This window comes from Rhipicephalus sanguineus, chromosome 5 (genome assembly GCF_013339695.2).
Source record: "Rhipicephalus sanguineus isolate Rsan-2018 chromosome 5, BIME_Rsan_1.4, whole genome shotgun sequence".
NCBI classification, from domain to species: Eukaryota; Metazoa; Arthropoda; class Arachnida; order Ixodida; family Ixodidae; genus Rhipicephalus; species Rhipicephalus sanguineus.
Genome location: NC_051180.1, coordinates 19040872 through 19058912, shown reverse-complemented (window position 1 = coordinate 19058912; position 18041 = coordinate 19040872). Strand labels below are relative to the sequence as shown.

At 47.3% G+C, this 18041-nt stretch overlaps 1 protein-coding gene across 2 annotated transcripts in view; it reads right to left on the bottom strand.

Annotated features, from left to right (window-relative positions):
* The window catches only part of LOC119393324 (condensin-2 complex subunit G2), a 76374-nt gene that overhangs the window by 41261 nt on the left and 17072 nt on the right, over positions 1-18041 (bottom strand). For both annotated transcript variants that reach the window (XM_049416212.1, XM_049416211.1), the window contains exons 6-14: positions 14505-14599; positions 13674-13746; positions 11155-11238; positions 10914-11006; positions 10526-10648; positions 9776-9871; positions 9573-9656; positions 9118-9267; positions 7406-7631 (exon numbers count right to left, since the gene is read on the bottom strand). In XM_049416212.1, the coding sequence (XP_049272169.1) occupies positions 7406-7631; positions 9118-9267; positions 9573-9656; positions 9776-9871; positions 10526-10648; positions 10914-11006; positions 11155-11238; positions 13674-13746; positions 14505-14599 (1024 nt within the window). The remainder of the gene's footprint in view (positions 1-7405; positions 7632-9117; positions 9268-9572; positions 9657-9775; positions 9872-10525; positions 10649-10913; positions 11007-11154; positions 11239-13673; positions 13747-14504; positions 14600-18041) is intronic.

Sequence of the window (18041 nt, the reverse complement as noted above, 5' to 3'; positions counted from 1 at the left end):
TCACTCAACAAGTGCGATGGTTCACTGATATTGAGACTCACGGCAGTGACCATATTCCAACGTATTTGAAGGTCACAGGTTTTACAACATCCTCCTCATCAACTTACAGAAGAGTTAATTGGACAATGTACAAGACAAAGGTGGAAGAGGCATGCGATGATATCACGTGCGGCCTCGAGGAGGTAATTATAAATGTGATGGAAACGGTTAAGAGCGCCTTTACGTACGTATCAAAACGTACAGATTTCGATGTGGAACTTGAACGATTACGAACGATTCGTAGGCGGGCTGAGAGGAGATACAGGCGCACTAATTCGATTCATGACCTCAGAGATGCTCGACGTCTACAAAAGAAAATCCAACGTCGAATGGACAAGCTGGAGGACCAACGGTGGAAGAAATTTTGTGAATCACTCGATCCTCGCAAGCCTATGTCGCTTATATGGAGGACGGTGCGTGGCCTTGGCTCGACTCCACAACAACAACATCCATTCAGCACATTGGCTCTCCATCAAGGCCGTCTGCAGGTTGACGTTGCCGAAGATTTCTGCGTGAAGATTGCGGGCAATGTGGTCGCCATGAGTGACGAAGTTCTCGGTGATGTTCCTGTAGCGCGCGTCTCTGAACTGAATGTGCTTTTCTCACTCGAGGAACTAGATGCGGCTCTAGCCACCTGCAGGCGTTCATCGTCACCTGGGCCGGACGGCATTACATACGCTGCTTTATGCCATCTTGGAAGGCGCGGCCGAGACCAACTGCTGAAATGCTACAACCAGTCATGGAACGATGGCGTCGTTCCCGAAAGGTGGAAGTCCAGCCGTTTGGTACCGCTCCTCAAACCTGGAAAGTCGCCGCTTGATCTGGCATCATATCGACCCATTGCGCTGTCCAGCTGCGTGGGGAAAGTAATGGAAAGAATGGTTCTGACACGTCTCGAGTGGTACCTAGAGCGCTACAATATATATCCAAAGGCTATGGCTGGTTTTCGAAGAGGCCGCTCTTCTATTGATAATGTCATCGACCTTGTAACCTCTGTGCAACAACAGAAATACCTCAAGCGCATCTCGGTTGCAATGTTCCTCGATGTGAAAGGTGCATACGACAACGTAACGCACGATGCCATCCTCGATGCCTTGGCGAACGTTGGAATCGGTGGAGAAATGTTTCGATGGATTCGGAGCTACCTACTGAGGAGATCCTTCTTCGTGCATACTGCGGAAGGCCGCACCGTTGACCATTACACCACTCGTGGCGTTCCACAAGGCGGGGTTCTCAGTCCTACGTTGTTTAACCTCACGATCATTAGCCTTGTCCAAATTCTACCTCGATCAGTCAACCTCTCTGTGTATGCTGATGATATATGTATCTGGGCTTCAGCAGTGACACGACCCCAGGTACGCGCACGGCTCCAAAAAGCAGCGAGAATAACGTCGATGTACCTCCATGCTCGAGGCCTCAGAATTTCCACCGAGAAGTGCGCCTTAGTCCCTTTTACCCGCAAGCCCATGGTCTGGTATCCCGTTTCCATCGACAACGTGAAGCTTTCGTATACGAGACGTCACCGATTCTTGGGCGTCATTATCGACAGAGATCTTTCGTGGAGTGCTCACATCTCGCACTTGAAGAAGAGGCTCACCTCTATCACACACGTAATGAGATTTCTCGCTGGGAAAACGTGGGGCACATCAGTGTCATCTATGCTTCAGCTGTACAGAGCGCTCTTCTTGGGATATTTGCGGTATAGCACGCCCGTGCTTTCCAACGCCGGAAAAAACTAACACCCGGGTCCTGCAAAGCATTCAAGGCCAAGTACTGCGCACATGCTTGGGGCTACCTCGGTGTGCTAACACAGTAGCAACGATTGCTATTGCTAAAGACCACCCGATCACAACATATATAACTGTCGACACACTCCGGGCACATATCCGCTACGTATCCAGAGTGCCTGACCACCACCTCGCTAGCTTGCCACTAGAAAGACCAAAGGCAGCGTTTTCCAAGGTTGTTGCGGCTAACCAGCATTCCATCTCGTGGAGATTCTCGCCCGCAACAATACCACTATCTCCGGAGTGGTGCATGAAACGGCCCACTGTGCACCTTGAAGTGCCGGGGATATCTAAAAAGGCAAGCCTGTCATCTGCAGCCCTCAAGCAGATCTCACTGGACCTTTTGCATTTGTCGTATGCTAACCGAATACATATTTACACAGACGGTTCGGTCTCGGGAAGTTCGACAGGTGCATTTGTGATACCATCTCGATCAATCACCGTCAAGTTCAAGACATCACACGTCACGACATCTACGGGCTCCGAGCTCGCCGCTCTTCGAGCCGCTATGGAGTTTGTTATGCAAGAATCCCCTAGTAGATGGGCCATATTCTGCGACTCCAAGGCAGCCCTTCAATGCGTGCGAAGTCTACGACGTGGAAACTACCATCAGTTGGTGTCTGATATCAATGCAATTTGTCATCGCGCCGCTAATCAAGGACACGACATTGTTTTACAATGGCTGCCGGGTCACTGTGGCATCAGTGGTAACCACCTCGCTGACGACGCTGCCCGATGTGCCCACGATGGAGCGCCCACACTGTTCATACCCTTGTCGAGAGTAGATGCAGCTAGAGAACTTCGTCGCATCGCGCATAATACCACGCTTGCGCACTGGAATTCTCCGCTTAACTCCAATCCTCGCCCTAAGAACCTTGAATCATTACTCCAGCTACAACTGCCATCCAAGATTTCTCGACGTGACGCTACAATGCTGTGCCGGTTGTGGATCGGTGTAGCGTTTACTAACTCATTCAGCCATCGCATTGGCATGGCCGATTCATCCATGTGCGAAAGCTGCAATTGTATAGAGACTACTGAACATCTCTTGTGCCACTGCGCCCAATTTGATGAAGATCGCCGGACTCTCCAGTGTGCCTTGGATAGACTGGATGACCGCCCCTTTAATGAAGCAAAGATCTTAGGAGCCTGGTCGCGCAGCATATCAGCCCAGAAAGCCACACGAGCCCTACTGCGGTACTTGAAAAGAACCCTATTGAGCGACCGCCTGTGAAACTCGGCACTGTGTGTGTGATGTGACATGTGTCTATCCTTCTCTCTCTCTCTTTTACTCCCCTATTCCCCCTCCCCATGTGTAGGGTAGCAAACTGGACGCATTGTCTAGTTAACCTCCCTGCCTTTCCTACATTCCTTCTCTCTCTCTCTCTCTCTCTCTGCACTGCGTGCTTTTCGTTTTCTTTGCCGGTCTTTTTCTTCAGCTCTTTGAAGGGCGAGGCTAGCAGGTTTGATGCCCACGGATTTGCACATTTCAGTGTAGGCTCGCAAATTCCCAAAATTGTAGCGTGCAACGGCTTCGTGTACTGCTGTCTCCACTGCGAACAATGAAGAGTGTTGGTCCTTTGAGGTCAGTGACCAGATCACTGAATGCAAGCTTTCCGCTGCATTCTGAGTTTTGTTGCCTTTGCATCGCCCCAGCAGTTGTGGGTCAGAGAGACGTTGGTATACAGGCAGCAGAGCCTCCGCTACACGTTTCGACAGGTGATACTTGTGAGGTGGTGCTGGCTCCATTTTGGCCTGTGCTGAACGATGTTTGCACCAGCTATCAGGGCCAGGTGGGCAGAGCTCATGGTGAGGCTCGTCGTCGGTGGACGTGACGTGATAAAAAGTGGCCATCACGGCCCTTTGCATGTCAGTGACGCTTGTGTGTTTTCGCAAGGCTAACCCGTAGTAGCTGGTCAGTTTTTTAATCAACTCCTGCGTCAGTCCACCTCTCCCACCCAATGGCTCCCCTTTCTTTGCTCTTGTCACCAGTGTGCGGAGAGCGGTGCCCATTCTCTTCTGCACATGGTTCACGCAGTCTTCTTTGGTCAGTGGTATGAAGCCGTACACCTCATCTTTGCACAGAGCAAGATAGGTTCGGCTGTCACCATCACATATAATGTTGGTGTAGCGGAGGCCATACCTGCTGACAGAGCGCCTGAAAAGTGTCAGAGCAGCCTCCACTTCCATCTGTCCGGAGCCAACATCAGTATTCTTCTGACATTGATGTTTCTCAGCCCAAGTGACGAAGTTGGGGTCGCTCTCTGCTGGTTGTTGACAACACCCAAGACAGAAGTTGGAAAGGACTGTGCAATCCAGCACAAGCCCCGTATAAAACTCAATAATACATCCTACCCCAATGTGTGAGCTGTGGCCTCTTGTAAGCCACGTGCCGTCATACACAACTGTGATGTTGTTTGGGCTTGATGGCTGCATCTTGCTGTACACGTCTTTTACCGCAAGCACAGCATCTGCAAAGATGTTTTGTGCAGCTTCCTCTGCTCCTGGTTTGAATGTTTTTTTTAGGTGTTCCTGATAGGTTTTTTGATGAATGCCCCGATGAGAGACATTCATTGTAGCCCAGAAGTCATTCAGGGCAGTGGGCCCTTTTCCAATGGACTTGATTGCTTGCATGGCTCTTAGGTTGACTTCAAAAGCCCTTCCTTCGGATTTTCTACTGGATGACCAAGGTGAATGAATAGGGCCACAGGAAGCACACAAAAGTACCAGTTTTACTGCCAGGCCCAATTTTGTCCCATGCTGCACTGACAAAGTATTCTTACAACATTTTGGGCAGAGTGCAGGTCCTATTAGGGTATTCATGGCAGAAACCTGAATTAGGGTGAACTCATCATCTTTTGGTGCCGATGCTTGCTCCGTTTGCTGCGCGAACCCGAACTTGCGCTCCGTTGCCGACACCTCGCGAAGTGCATCGCGGACACTGCTGGCTTGCTTCTCGGCGCCTTCCGAGGACACGAAACGAGGTTCCAGGTGTATTTGAACGGTGCGCTTCCGCTGAGGCAAACGATCGCCGACATCCTGGACAGCTGGCACCACGTCGTCGTCCGCCGCCGCGAAAACGAAACTTTTCTCGCGTTCGCACCGCATCGCGATGCCGCGGCTAGTTGATGGCCCCGGGTCTTCATTTTCACTGCCAGACATCGATTCACCTTCATTCTGAACAGCCGGCACCGCATCGTCACCCGCCGCAGCGAAAACGAAACTTCTTTCGCGTTCGAGCCGCACCGCAATGTCGCGGCTAGTTGACGGCCCCGGGTCATAGGCCTCACTGCCGGCCGTCGACTCGCCATCATTCCGAAGAGCTGGCACGGCGACGTCATCCGCCGCCACGGAAACGAGACTTCTGTCGCGCTCGAACCGCACCGCGATGTCGCGGCTAGTTGACGGCCCCGCGTCATAGGCCTCACTGCCGAGCATCGGCAGCGAGCAGGTGTCGGCTTCCGACGACACGTAGCTTGGTGGCGACGCGGTCCTCGGTTCGTCTGATTCAATCGCTGCTGACTGCTTCGTTTTCCCAACAGGAGGCTTGCGTTTACGCTTCCCGTAAGCGTACTTCGTCCGGTACTTCGTCCTGCGCTTCCGGTCCACGCGACGATCCATTGCGGGCGCTAACCCTCGCGCTAGAGAAGAGTTCACGTATCGGCGACCGTGCAGCAGAAGGGGATTCGCAAACTATCGTGCGCCAGCGTGTGCACAGCAGGCGTGCGCGGAGCAGACGACCAGCGCAAGCAAGCGCGTCCCAGCAGCCACTCACAGAGCGCGCTCAGTACCACGTGACAGGAGCGACCAATTGGTGCGCGTCTAAGGCGCCGCGGATGCCTTCGCATTTTTTCTGTTTGTGCGTTTATCTCAGCTCGTAGAGTCGTGGTTTCACCGGGAGAAGTACGGCGGTGAAACAAGCTTTCCAGTGACACCAAGCTTTCCGCGAGCGGCGGCGAAGGCGCGGAGGTATCGCGCTCGGAAATGGGCCATTTTCGCGCAGATTTCAGCCAGCTTTTTGCGATCCGCGGTCAGAAAAACATTTTTTAAGCTTACTTTGAGATCGTTTTCGGCGGAAATATTTTTAGATATGATAGAAATGGTGATGCAGAATCCAAATCTGCCCTTATCCAAAATTCGGTTTTTTGCGAGAATTTCGCGATTTGATCCCCGCGTCCCCCCTTAACAGCATACCACCGAATATTTTTAACAGAGTTTACATGCGGCCTCTTGCATGACCGCAAAATAACTTGGACACTTTTTAGCAAAAATAATGACATTTTTGCTTTGATATGTTGTACTAGGTGTCTCCTTGAATATGAAAGTACCAAAGCTTAGTCAAACCAGTAGATCTTGACTGTGCCCTAACCACATGAAAAGGCAACACAAACCAAGCCACATTTAAAAATGATGAGAGTTGCATTTTTATGAATTGCGCTCAATGGGACCAGCACTTGTTAGAGTTTCAGGCAACTGTTTTCTTTTTGGACTGCTGTTTTGAAGCCTTTATCACTCAGAGTCGCTAAAAAGTCCTAGCATCAAATGGCACAACCCTTCATGTCTGCATTGGGCTGTTGCAAATCAAGCCACCATCTTGTGGCAATCGTTAGCACAGGAGACCTTTGTTGTTGCCAGGGAATCAAGATTTGCGATATATGCACTACACGAACTTTTTGTCTTTGGAGAATTTATAAAAATTTGTAGGCAACTGAATAATTAGACTGAGGTATAATGAAGATGGTGTTGCATTTTTTATTAGAATATTGGCTGCAGAGTCACTTGTTTATAAGTTATCTTTTTGGTGTTTCATTCTAACCTTTCCTATTTAAAAAGTTTTTTTTCATGTATCATTCTTTTAATTTTCTCCCTTTCGTATTGTTTATTTTGGTCAGAAATATTCACCACCCCTTGTTACGGAATGTGTGTTGTCGAGTCCCAGAAAAGTAGTCTGAATTGGGTGTTACCCCATCTCACAGTTTACACAACAATCCCAGACCTTTAACCTTGTGGGGTCTGAAAAAGCCATGCTCTCGGAACACACTGAGACAGTCAACGCCGTCGAGCAACGAACAAACATGTGGGCATTTATGGATAGCTTTTACCACGTCGAGCTTGCCAGCCGAATCTAATAACCAACTAGTAACATTCTAAATAACCAAATACATAATGCCAATACAATATACAGAAAACATAACACGTACAATGTACCGCGAATGCGGCGTTGCCGACGTCCGACTCGCCACGAGGGCCCGTGAACTTGACCTGTGGAATCGTACCCACAGACCCAGAGGACTTGCTGTTCCTTGTACGTCGGCCTAACCTCTCTCCCGCCAAGTGGCGATGCTGGTGCCACCATGCTAACCCTACCCCAGCTAGCACAGCGCCACCTCTTGCTCGGCGGCTGTTAAAGCTAACTGAGACTAATCCGCGAGACGCGCGTGCGCCATGAGGTGCAAACGACTTTACAGGGGGTAATGGCACACTCCCCCCCCCCCCAACCTAACATTAAGTTCGTCGTAAAGTTTTACTGTAAGCACATGCCAAAGAAAAATAAAAGCAGACTTGCAACTCCCACGCACCAATGGGCTTGTGTGGTGCGATGTGCGTCAACTGGGAGTAGAACACTTGGAAAGAGGCCGGATTGAGTGAATAGAGGAGCAAGCAGCGCTCCAAGTTCTGCCTTCGGTCAGCTGCATCTGGATTGAAGTAGCTGTTCCGCAGCAACGTGGCAACTTTCAGCGAGAGCTGTGGCTTGCCCATGGCCATCAGTGACAGCAGCACCTTGGGGTCGGCTTCCTCCCAGAACTAAAAGTGGCAGCACGTGAAATTAATGTTAGCACACCAAAATCCTCACTCTCTCATAAAAAGACCAATCTACCAGACTAGCTAAATTAGTGGATGACACGATATTGTTAACCAATAAAGATCGAACCCCTTGTTGGGCAAACTTGGGCCCAACAAAGCAAAATGCAATATGCTAGCTGCAAGCACTATCATCAAGATCTGATATACAGAGCCTATGTGTCACCCATTTATCCGTAAGTCACAATACACAATTGCCGACACTATACAGCTTGTGTCATGCACAGAACACAATTAGAATGCCTGCCGCGGTGATGTAATGGTTATGGTGCTCGACTGCAGACCCAAAGGTTGCGGGATCTAATCCTGGCCGTGGCAGCCACATTTCGATGGAGGAGAAATGCTAGAGGCCCGTGTGCATGTTAAGAGGCCCAGGTGGTCGAAATTTCCAGAGCCCTCCACTACAGTGTCCCTCATAATCTTATCAGTTTTGGGACGTAAAACAACAATTATTGCAACAAGAATAATCGAAGACCTTCGACGAAGTTCCAATACATCAATGTGGGGCTCGTGCTGAGCAACAACATGTGCAGCAGTTTTTAAAAAATGAAACCCTTGAAAAAGAAAAAACAAGCACGCATGCCAATATGGTTGTAAAAAAAGGAAGTCCTGCATACATATTCAGCCGAAACTTGGATTTGAGATGGCTGCCCCCAAACCCCTCCTACTGCTAATTTTGCACGTCCTGCGAAACATACTGCGCAACGACCCAAGTACTCAAATGTTACGTGGATGTCGCTATGATGAACGATCACTGCACGTCCGTTGCAAGATAGAAGAAACTGAAGTTTGGCCATTATTTCATCTTAACTTAATTAGTCTCCTACCAAACAAACATTAAATTAATTAAGACTAGAATTGTGAGTGCTGAAAGAATATTTTATCATCAAACCAATTTACTGAGCAACTTTGCTAAAGCATACAAGGAGGGAGCCAGAGAAGCAGAGCAGCGATTTATGATGAATTTCTCTTCCCTGAACCAACAAATGCTTTCACTTTCAGTGAAAATGGAAGAGGCGCAGCAGGCACCACTGTAGAGCTCAAAACAGCATCAATCTGGATCGAAAATTTTTGCACTTGCACCAGGCGACTCGAAGTCAGAGATAATTGTTTGACTACGAGCAATCGCACGAATGCCGCCGAATGAACGCACAAGCAGCTTGGGAAGTATCATTGCGGCCAAGTCATACCGTAGTGAGAAAAGAAGTGACGATACAGCATACACGAACGAGTCAAATGAGAATTCGGGTTGCAATCCTGCACCTCACTGCTCAGTGGCACCAGCTGCCCATTCCTTCTAGCAGCATTTTTATGCCCTGAACATCTCTAGTTTGTCTCATCCTTCGATACTATTCCGGTGGGTGGACCACAAAATTTCAAGGAGACTGAGAAAGCTACTGCTTAAAGAAAGAGAGAGAGGGTACTATGCCTTGAATCCTGGTATACTGCGAGCTGCAGACAGGAGCATGACATAGGACACCTGAACAGCGTAAGTGTCGTTGAGGCTGTCTTTCCTCTTGGGAATGAGGACCTTGAGCAAGCCGTGAGTCCCTGGATTGCCGACCATGGCAGCAAGCCCCTGCAAGAGAAGTTCTGCGTTCAGGACACCACATTTCTAGGCAACCTTAAGGTTCACAGGCCTGGCTGCCAATACATCATTAACGAAAACTTCCTAGCGCATCCTTTTTCCGAGCTTTGTGAGCTAAGAGCCAAGAAACGGCAGCAGCGAGCGACATCAATTATACGCTGCATTGCAAAGGCACAACACTACCACTCGACAAAGTTCCCCCTGCATCCAACGAGACTTTCTACTGCACTAAACATTTTCGGTCTCACCTATAAGATCTCATCAAGCTAAGTCCAGTGAAAACAAGGCCGTTTCACCTGGTTAACCCGAATTCTCGATTCGGGAGAGTTCTTGTCTTGTGCATTCTTCTCGATCAGGACCTTGGCGAGAGACTTCCGTTGCTGTTGCAAAGAGAAATAGAGCCATGATTACACCATAAAAGCTGCGGTAAGCGATGCACTGAGGAAGAAAAAAATAATGTATAATGGATTTCGGAAAGCCTTGACATAGTTGCACTTACGTGAGCAGGAAACATCTCGTAAAAGTCGGCCATGAGCCGGAACACCCCTCGGACAGCTAGCGCTCGGATCTCCGCACGTGCATCAGATAGGAGGTTCTGGGGAAACAAAGTCTACATTGAAACCCAGTCACTTCATCTAAGCAATGTCTCAACGAAGACTTGTCCATGAGCAAAGTGAAGCATACTGGGCAGCAAGACCACATTTCTGCACCTTCAAAGGCGCTCACATTACGTCTTATGTGCTTGGGTTGGGTAACACTATGCAGCACTGTTTACATATAAGGCACCTTATCACAGCATGCCCACGAACACCACTTTGGCAAGACGGTGGCAGCACAAATAAAATGCACATAAAAGTTTATAGAAAGCTAAGAAGTTCGCTGGTGCCCTTGCGACCGGGGTATAAGCTACAACGTACAAAAACGTACATCTACACACGAGAAATTAAAACTAAGATGAAAAAGCAAAGCATGCTTGTGAAGCACAGAAAACAGAGAAACAAGTTGAGGCACCCGCATCAAAACACGTAGTGTCACACATTCATTTAACAAACATCACGGGCATAACAAATGATCAGATATAATGATTCATCTTTCACTGATACATGGCAATATTAGCACATAATGACCATAAGACTATAGAGAATATAGGTTACACTGGAGGTGTTTTGCATCAATGTGGTTTCTTTGCAGCGATGTTAAGTCACCAGCAAGTTCAAACAACAAGTAACAAGTATGTTGGAAAACTCACGTGCATCACTTCAAAGTGTGTTGCCAACTCCTCCTGCTGCAATGCAACTTGGGTGTTCTCCAGAAGAGGAAACGTGTCAAAAAAGATCCTGGCTGCGGAGTGCCGGATCTTGGCATTCCGTGCCTGGATTGAGAGAAACGAGGTAGCGGGCATGCGGACCTTAAAATTCAAATAATGATCCCTCATTTCGAGTTTCTCGTTGCATGACCGGGGTCTTCAGGGATGTTCTGGTGGTGCTGTAAGCACCACCAGAACACCCCTGAATACAGAATTTCTCCTGAGCAACAGGTCACACGTTGTGCAGCCCACCCTACAAAATCCAACACTGGCAAAACAAAATGCACACTTGCTCTCTCTTCACTCACATTCAGTTAAAAACAATGCTTACCTGGAGGCCCCGCCAAAGGATGGGGTAGTAAGCCCGGCACAACATCAAAGCAAAGGGTCTGTCCTTTCGAGCTGCATGCAGCACTTTCAGAAACTGCAAGGACAGAAGAGGAAGGAGAATGAAGTCCTGTGCAAGACATAAAGACATGCACAGGAGCAACCTTTGCTGTGCAAAGCATGCACAGGCGCAAAAGTGGACGTCGAGTTACATTAATGTTAGCGATGAATGTTTTATCACTCACCTTAAACAAGTTCTCATGGTAGCCGGTGGTGAGATCCCCGTTCACTGCCCAATGCATTATCTCTTGCATGTGTTCTTCGAGGACCTGCAATGTTACGACAGCAAGATGAGGGAAAAAGGCTTAATCAACAACAACGAAAAGCCAAGTATCAACCCCTGCAAGAACATAAGGTGTTTACCATGACTGGATTTGAGGAGACACAATCAATCAAATCAATCTTTTTTTTGCATTATACACAATCACCAGCTATTATACAGCTAGGACCCCAGAGCTCCTACAAGGGTTGCAGCAGGGATCCATTTTATAACAGAAGTCGTTAGTATTGAACTACAAGGCAAATAAATACAAAGAAATACAAGTAAATACAAATAAATACAAATGCTACAATAGCTTCGTTACAAGTGCATGAAAAACTTTTTTTCGTTATTTTGGTTAACGAAAAAAAGTTAACCAAGATAACAAAAAAGGAGTAGCCAGCCAGCAAAAAAGGAGTTGCCAGCCAGCATTAGCAGATTACACTAAGACAGTTAGACCACCAAATAATGAAGCTTTACTGCAAACACAAAAGAAAACCTAAGGCAACAAAGTGAGGCCACGCCTGGTGCCGCTGGTCAAACCCTGCATCAGGACTATGACCAACACCTTCTAGATACAAGTTAAAGCCTGCTTACTCCAACAGCAGTGTCACCACTTAGTCAGATATGCCAGCAAGGCATATTAGAGCACGCATATCGACAGCAGTTCCTTACAGTGTTAAAGAAAAAAAGCGAACGAGTTCACGGAGACGCGTGGAAACCTGGCAGTGCAGGGAGAGTTTGGAGTATCGGAGAAAAGCACTCGCTATTGGCGAACCGAGAATGATCACTTCACGGCATGCAGCAACCGGAAGAAAAATTCATTTTGAGACTGGACCGCAGCGTACTGAGAGCTGCAGACGATGAAGGTTGCAGAGTTTATCTAGAAGCCGTGCTCAAGATCGCTGCCGGTGACCTTCAAGTTCATCCAAACAAAAGTAGTCCAGATAGCTTATGCTTTTGGTCAAAGGCTCAAGATCATGTGTGCGACATTTAACGCAGAGACAGGATTCTCTTCTCCAGCGGCACACTTCGGTGTGCTAAAGTAGGCTGCCATAAATACACTGTCTAAATAAATAGTGTTGTCACAGTACACCATTTGAAATCGAATTCGTTTCAAAGTAAGAGTGCCTTTTGATACTTTGGACATTCTATGAACTCTTCTTGTATTTTTTTTATTTATTTAGCACACGGGAGAGAGGCCTGGCCTATACTGGCATTTTGCTGTGGTACTTCAGTGTCATCAAGCCCAAGTATATTTTATTTCACCTGGCTAGTGAGCCAACAGTAAAAAAAGCTACTACTCAACAGAAACACTGCCTCCAGTGCTACACACGTTTTATTTTATTTATTTATTTACAAGATACTGCAGGCCCGTCTTGGGCCCTAGCAGGAGGGGCAAAAGTGTACTCGTAAAGGCAATACATAGACACATTTACACACAGTGCATTGAAAGGAAAAAAAAACCAAAAGAAAGACAGTGTCTAATTTGTACAGCAAAGCACAAAAGTAATAACACCTTGAACATCTCAAAAAGTGTGAGGAAAAGAAAAAAAAAAAGCAATATTCACACAATAAAGGAACATAATTAAAATAACCTAACATCAATCCTGAAGACTTTCAATTGCTTTGATACTTTGCAATGATGATATTGGCAGCTAGTTCCACTCGTTAATTGTGTGCGGGAAAAATGAGAACTTGAATAGGTTAGTTTTGGTGCTGTATGGGGTTAGTGATTCGTCACGTCGATGCCTTGTAGTTTGTGACGCCAATGATTTCAAGTAGGGCTCAGGGAGAAGTAGCAATTGACGATTCTTCAAATGAAACAAATTTTATTCTGTCAATTTTTCTTCGTAATTGCAATGATTTTATGCCATAAAGATTCATTAGTTGAGTCAGAGAGTCTGTTTGGCAGTATTTAGAATAAATAAATAAATCGAACTGATTTTCGTTGGATCATCTCCAATGCTTCGACATTCTTTTTCGTATGAGGGTCCCAGACAATGGATGCGTATTCCAGCTTGGGTCTTATAATAGATAAATATGCGAGAAGTTTGACATCAGGTGGTGTGTGTTTTAACTTATGTCGCAAAAAGCATAGCTTACAGAAGGCGGATGTACAAATGTTCGAAATATGGGTGTTCCAACTGAGTGTACTAGTTATTGTGACGCCGAGGTATTTGTAGAGAGGGACCTTCATTAGCTGTTCTGAAGGGGGACTATACGAAAAAGGTAAAATGTTTTCCTTTCTACTCATATTCATGAAAACCGTTTTGTCAGCGTTAAGTTGCATTTCCCACTCTTGACACCACATATGTTTTGCAGGTTAGCATTCAGCAAGGCTTGATCATCCGGACATTTAATTTCATTAAAAAGCAAGCAATCAATTTAATTCTTATGACGCAAGGAAGATTGTGCAAAAACATGTAGAGCATGCCATCTTACCGTAGCCTGTGGTGTGCCGGCGACAGTTTTCCATGCAGTGATATAGGCTTGGGCCAACAAGTGTATATGAGAACTGAAACAGACAGGGCGCACAGCTATAGAGTGTGCCCAGGGCTTAAGATCAATGGGGTCGGGTGGTGGTGTTGCCCTGCCTGATCTCACTGCCCTTACTCTCACACATACATACAAATGCAAATAAAGGGTGCCCATGTGTACCAGGACTGGCAGAAATCACTGATGTACAAATGTAGAGGGATATTTACCAAGAGGCTGATGGTGCAACAGGATTTGACTAGCTCGGCCTTTCTATTACGCATTTAAGGTTTAGAGAGCTGTTTATGCTATCAGAGTGCCCAACTCAGCATTTTTTTTCTCGTCATGTAGCCATCCATCACCTTTCTGCCCTTTCCCCTCTCTTCACCACACCAGTGACCAATGCGTAGCTGTCAGCCACGCTCTAGACAGTTGATGTGCAGTCAGCAGGCTTTCCACTTTCATAACACAGTTTCTCTCCAACCTTACACTAGAATAAATATCTGTGCAGAATATCATCTGTACATACTCATCATCACCACTCTGGCCTGGGTGGTGGGGGCTCTCGCTCGGTGAATAAAAAGAAGAGTTGTTGTGCGACCTAAGCGTTGCTTCACAATATATGCAAAAATGCCAACATACTCTTAAACACGAAGCTTCAGTCTGTACCCAGACAGGTTTTCTTCAATGCAAAAAGAGCTACTTTTGGGCTGTAGCCCCAATAGCGAGTTAAACAGAGTTCAACAGAAGCATTCAAATGAATAATAAATGCTAAAATGTCCAGCAACTCTTACAGACCTTGCCATGGTTGGCAAGGCACCATCCACCAACTTGTATATGTTATTGGCGAGGCCTTTGTCCAGTGTCAGCACAAAGGAGATAAACCTCTTTCCCTGGAAAAAGAGTGGAAGAGAAAAGAAAAAAAGAAAGCTCAGCAACTCCTGAAAAAAAAAAAAAAACCAACGAAAAGCCCCTTCCTATTTTCCTAGAAATTCTGAAGTGGTGCCGTTTTAAACAAGACCACAGCACCGCACGAGCCCATAAACGCGCAAATGCGCGCACACGCACACACGCGCACACACACACACACACACACACACAAGAAAGAACATAAGAGCAATTGCTTCAGTCCTCCCATTCAGGGTGTCGGAATGAAATGTTTTTCGTTCCGGTTTTAGTTTCGTGCCACCGCAAGAAGTTCTGTTCCGGAACAGCAAAAAAAAATGTTCCGTAACAGTTCATAATGATATTTACAAGAGATGTGCGAATATTCGAAATTTCAAATACTTTTCTAATAGTGTTTGCTATTCGATTCGCACTGGAATTTTACTATTCGAACTTCCCCAAGACAAATACAATCAACGTCCGATTAAAAGCGACCCCTTCACATTTTCAATACGCTTCACCTCATTACACTTGCGTATTGCGCAAAGCTTCCTTTCAAGCTCCGTTACGGTCGCAAATGTATTAACTCGAGAAAACGCTGGTTCCAACATGGAGATGAAAGATGTGGCAGAGGTGGGAGTTCAATTAATGCTGTTTGGGACCTAAAATTTGGGCAGGAAGTCCGAAAAATCGGACACTAAAGCTTTTTAGCATCCCAAATTCCAGATGTTCTTATATATCGAAGTCTACGAGGCAGATTTGGAACTCCAGACTTGAAGGGAGCACACCCTTGTCTGCCACATCAGTTGGGCTTCCACAGAAGTTGATGAAAGAGGAAGGCTTAGGAAATGGCATCTTTGCCTATCCCGTGTAAAGTGTTGTCGGCAACACTTTGGTTGCACCAAATCATGTACATAAATACAATTCGGCCTCTACATAGCCTCATCTTGTTAAGACAAATATGAAACACCACCCCACCTGAGCTTCATCAACCTAGCGCACTTTCATGTTGCTATCTCATAAGAATATGGTTAGGAATCCTCTCCAACTTTTTTTCCTGCAATTTCACTTCGAAGTATTAGAAAAATATTAGAGAAAGATTCAATTCGATTCGCACTCACACTTCAATATTCAAATTCGCTTCGCACTTACACTTTTGCTATTCGCACAGCTCTAGTAATTGCTGGTATTCAAAAATAGGAAGTAATCATAAAAAGAAATTTGTGGTATAGTTACTTGCGCTCCTCTTTAGAAAGTGGGACAGGGGTAAAACACGTTCTCTCGTTCCTCAGAGGAGCGGAAGTAACTGCACCACGAATCCCTACCAACTAGCCCAAACCAGTACCCTTCAAAGTCATGTACTTTCTCAAAAGTCGATTACGAGTTTTTTTAGCGGGCTCAGTGCTTTGTGTCAAGAGAGTGAGCACGATCTCGGGAGCAACATGTCATTGAGTGATGTCATTGAGCAGCATGTCCGATGTGCGAGACCGCTGTTCCAATAAAAAAAAAAAAATCGCCTGGCTTGCACGTAACACTTAGCACAGTCACAGCGAAACCTGGAAGAGCGGCCTTTCTAGAGCCCGCTGTTGACTATCTTGGGGCAACTACACAAGTACACATGCAAGGTACCCGCTATGCCATAAATCATCGCAATTTTTCTGAAGTAGGGAAGCACCCACTATGCCATTTTTCGTAATTTTTCGGAGAATCGTGGTAACCACTACACATCTGTAAGGCGTTGTGCCCTTTGTGGTGCGACTGATGACAATGAAGAATTATGGCCGAGCCGTTTTTAATAGGTTGGAAGCATTCAGCGACAGACTTGTTGCACAATTCACATTGTGTGGTGCCAGGTCGTTATTTTACTCTACTACCACGCCATATTATACATATGTTAAAACAATTGCTTGCCCGACATGACACCTGTATCGAGTATCTTTGAGAAGAAGTTTCAAGCACCAGCGTGGCTCTGTGGTAGAATACTCGTCTAGAGGGCGTGGGTTTAAATCCCATCCGATCCTAGAAATTTGTTTCTCATTTTATTTTCTCTCATTTCATGCAATAGTGGTTACGGACACCGACGGCAGACAACGATGAAATTGGCTGTTGTGATCTCTTAACAGTTTTCGCTTGTGGGAATTCAGGAGTCTGCGCCAGTGGCTCGACGCCATCTTCCCTTGGAGAATTCTCGTGTCCCTCTCCTCTCGACCGGACGGGTGGCAGCTAGTCATAAATTGCCGTCACTTTGCTGCCATCCCACCCTCGAAGGTTAAACATGGTGTCCCATTGGCCCAGTTTTGGCGGGATTTGAACCTGGCTCGCGCTCGCCTAGAAGCGGCGGGCGCGCGACCAGGTTCGGGAGAGACCACTTGGGGACCTCGAAGGGTGCGTACGCGTTTTGGCCGCTCCGGCCGGCGGCGATCCTTTGTTCTTTGTTCTTCGCCGCCGGCGGTTACGTCGTTTTGTCGGGGCTCCGGCCTCAGCGGGCGCGCGCTACCCTCCGCGGTCTCGAAGTCCCGAGGCAGCGCCTCGCGATCGTGCACTGTATGTTTCTTTCAAGTGTTACTTTGTCTGTTCTGTTTCTTCCGCTCTGGGGTGCGCGATCGCGGGAGCGCTGGCCGAAGGGTAGGTCGGCTCTCCAAACCTGGTTCTTTGTTTGCTTGTTTTATAGGTGTGCCATTTGCGGCCACATTTGGTAACAAGTGTATTAGCTAATTGGTGTTCTGGGTAACTATCTTACGTGCGATTGGTTGTAACGAATTATTGTTCCCTTGTATTAAAATTCCCAGTAATAAATCACTGAATTGGAGAGTGTCGCCTAGGGTCTCCCTCGCTGCGCGCGATGGTTCGCCGTCCCTTCGCGGTGATGGGCCGAGTTCTCGCGCGCAGCAGGTTGAACGGTACACGGCGCGGGACGAACGAGGACGCGGCAGCCTGCATGAAGCTCCCAGTGCTCGAACCCGCGGTGGTGCTTGATGACGACACCACCACATTCTGGCGCCCAACGTGGGGCCAGGCGCCTAATCAGCCTCTGGTCGCTGTAAAAACGGAGCTTTTACGCGGAGTGGGGTTGTCGCGTCAGGTTCAGTGCGTCCGTGTACGTTTGTACCTTTCTTTTCTCTCTTTTCTTTGCATTCATCCGCCGTTTTTCTTGAGAGCTGCCTGTCTTATGAATCGTTCGAGCGTAAATTACCCTAGGCCTGGTCTCTGTTGAGGTAACGTGGTACGGAAAGAGGCAAGTGCCACTTTTCAAGAAGTATTGGGCACCCGCTTCAAAGCTTCTGCTGCGAAGCGCGGACGAGAAAAGGAGTGCGGCAAGTTTCCGCCGAGATACAACATTCGTTCTTGGCGGCGGGAGTTCGTTGGATAAGCCGAGACCTTCGTCATGCCGTTTCGGGGAGACTGACCCCCCCTGCTCTGCCTTTGATTCAGCGATTCGGTGAGTCCAAC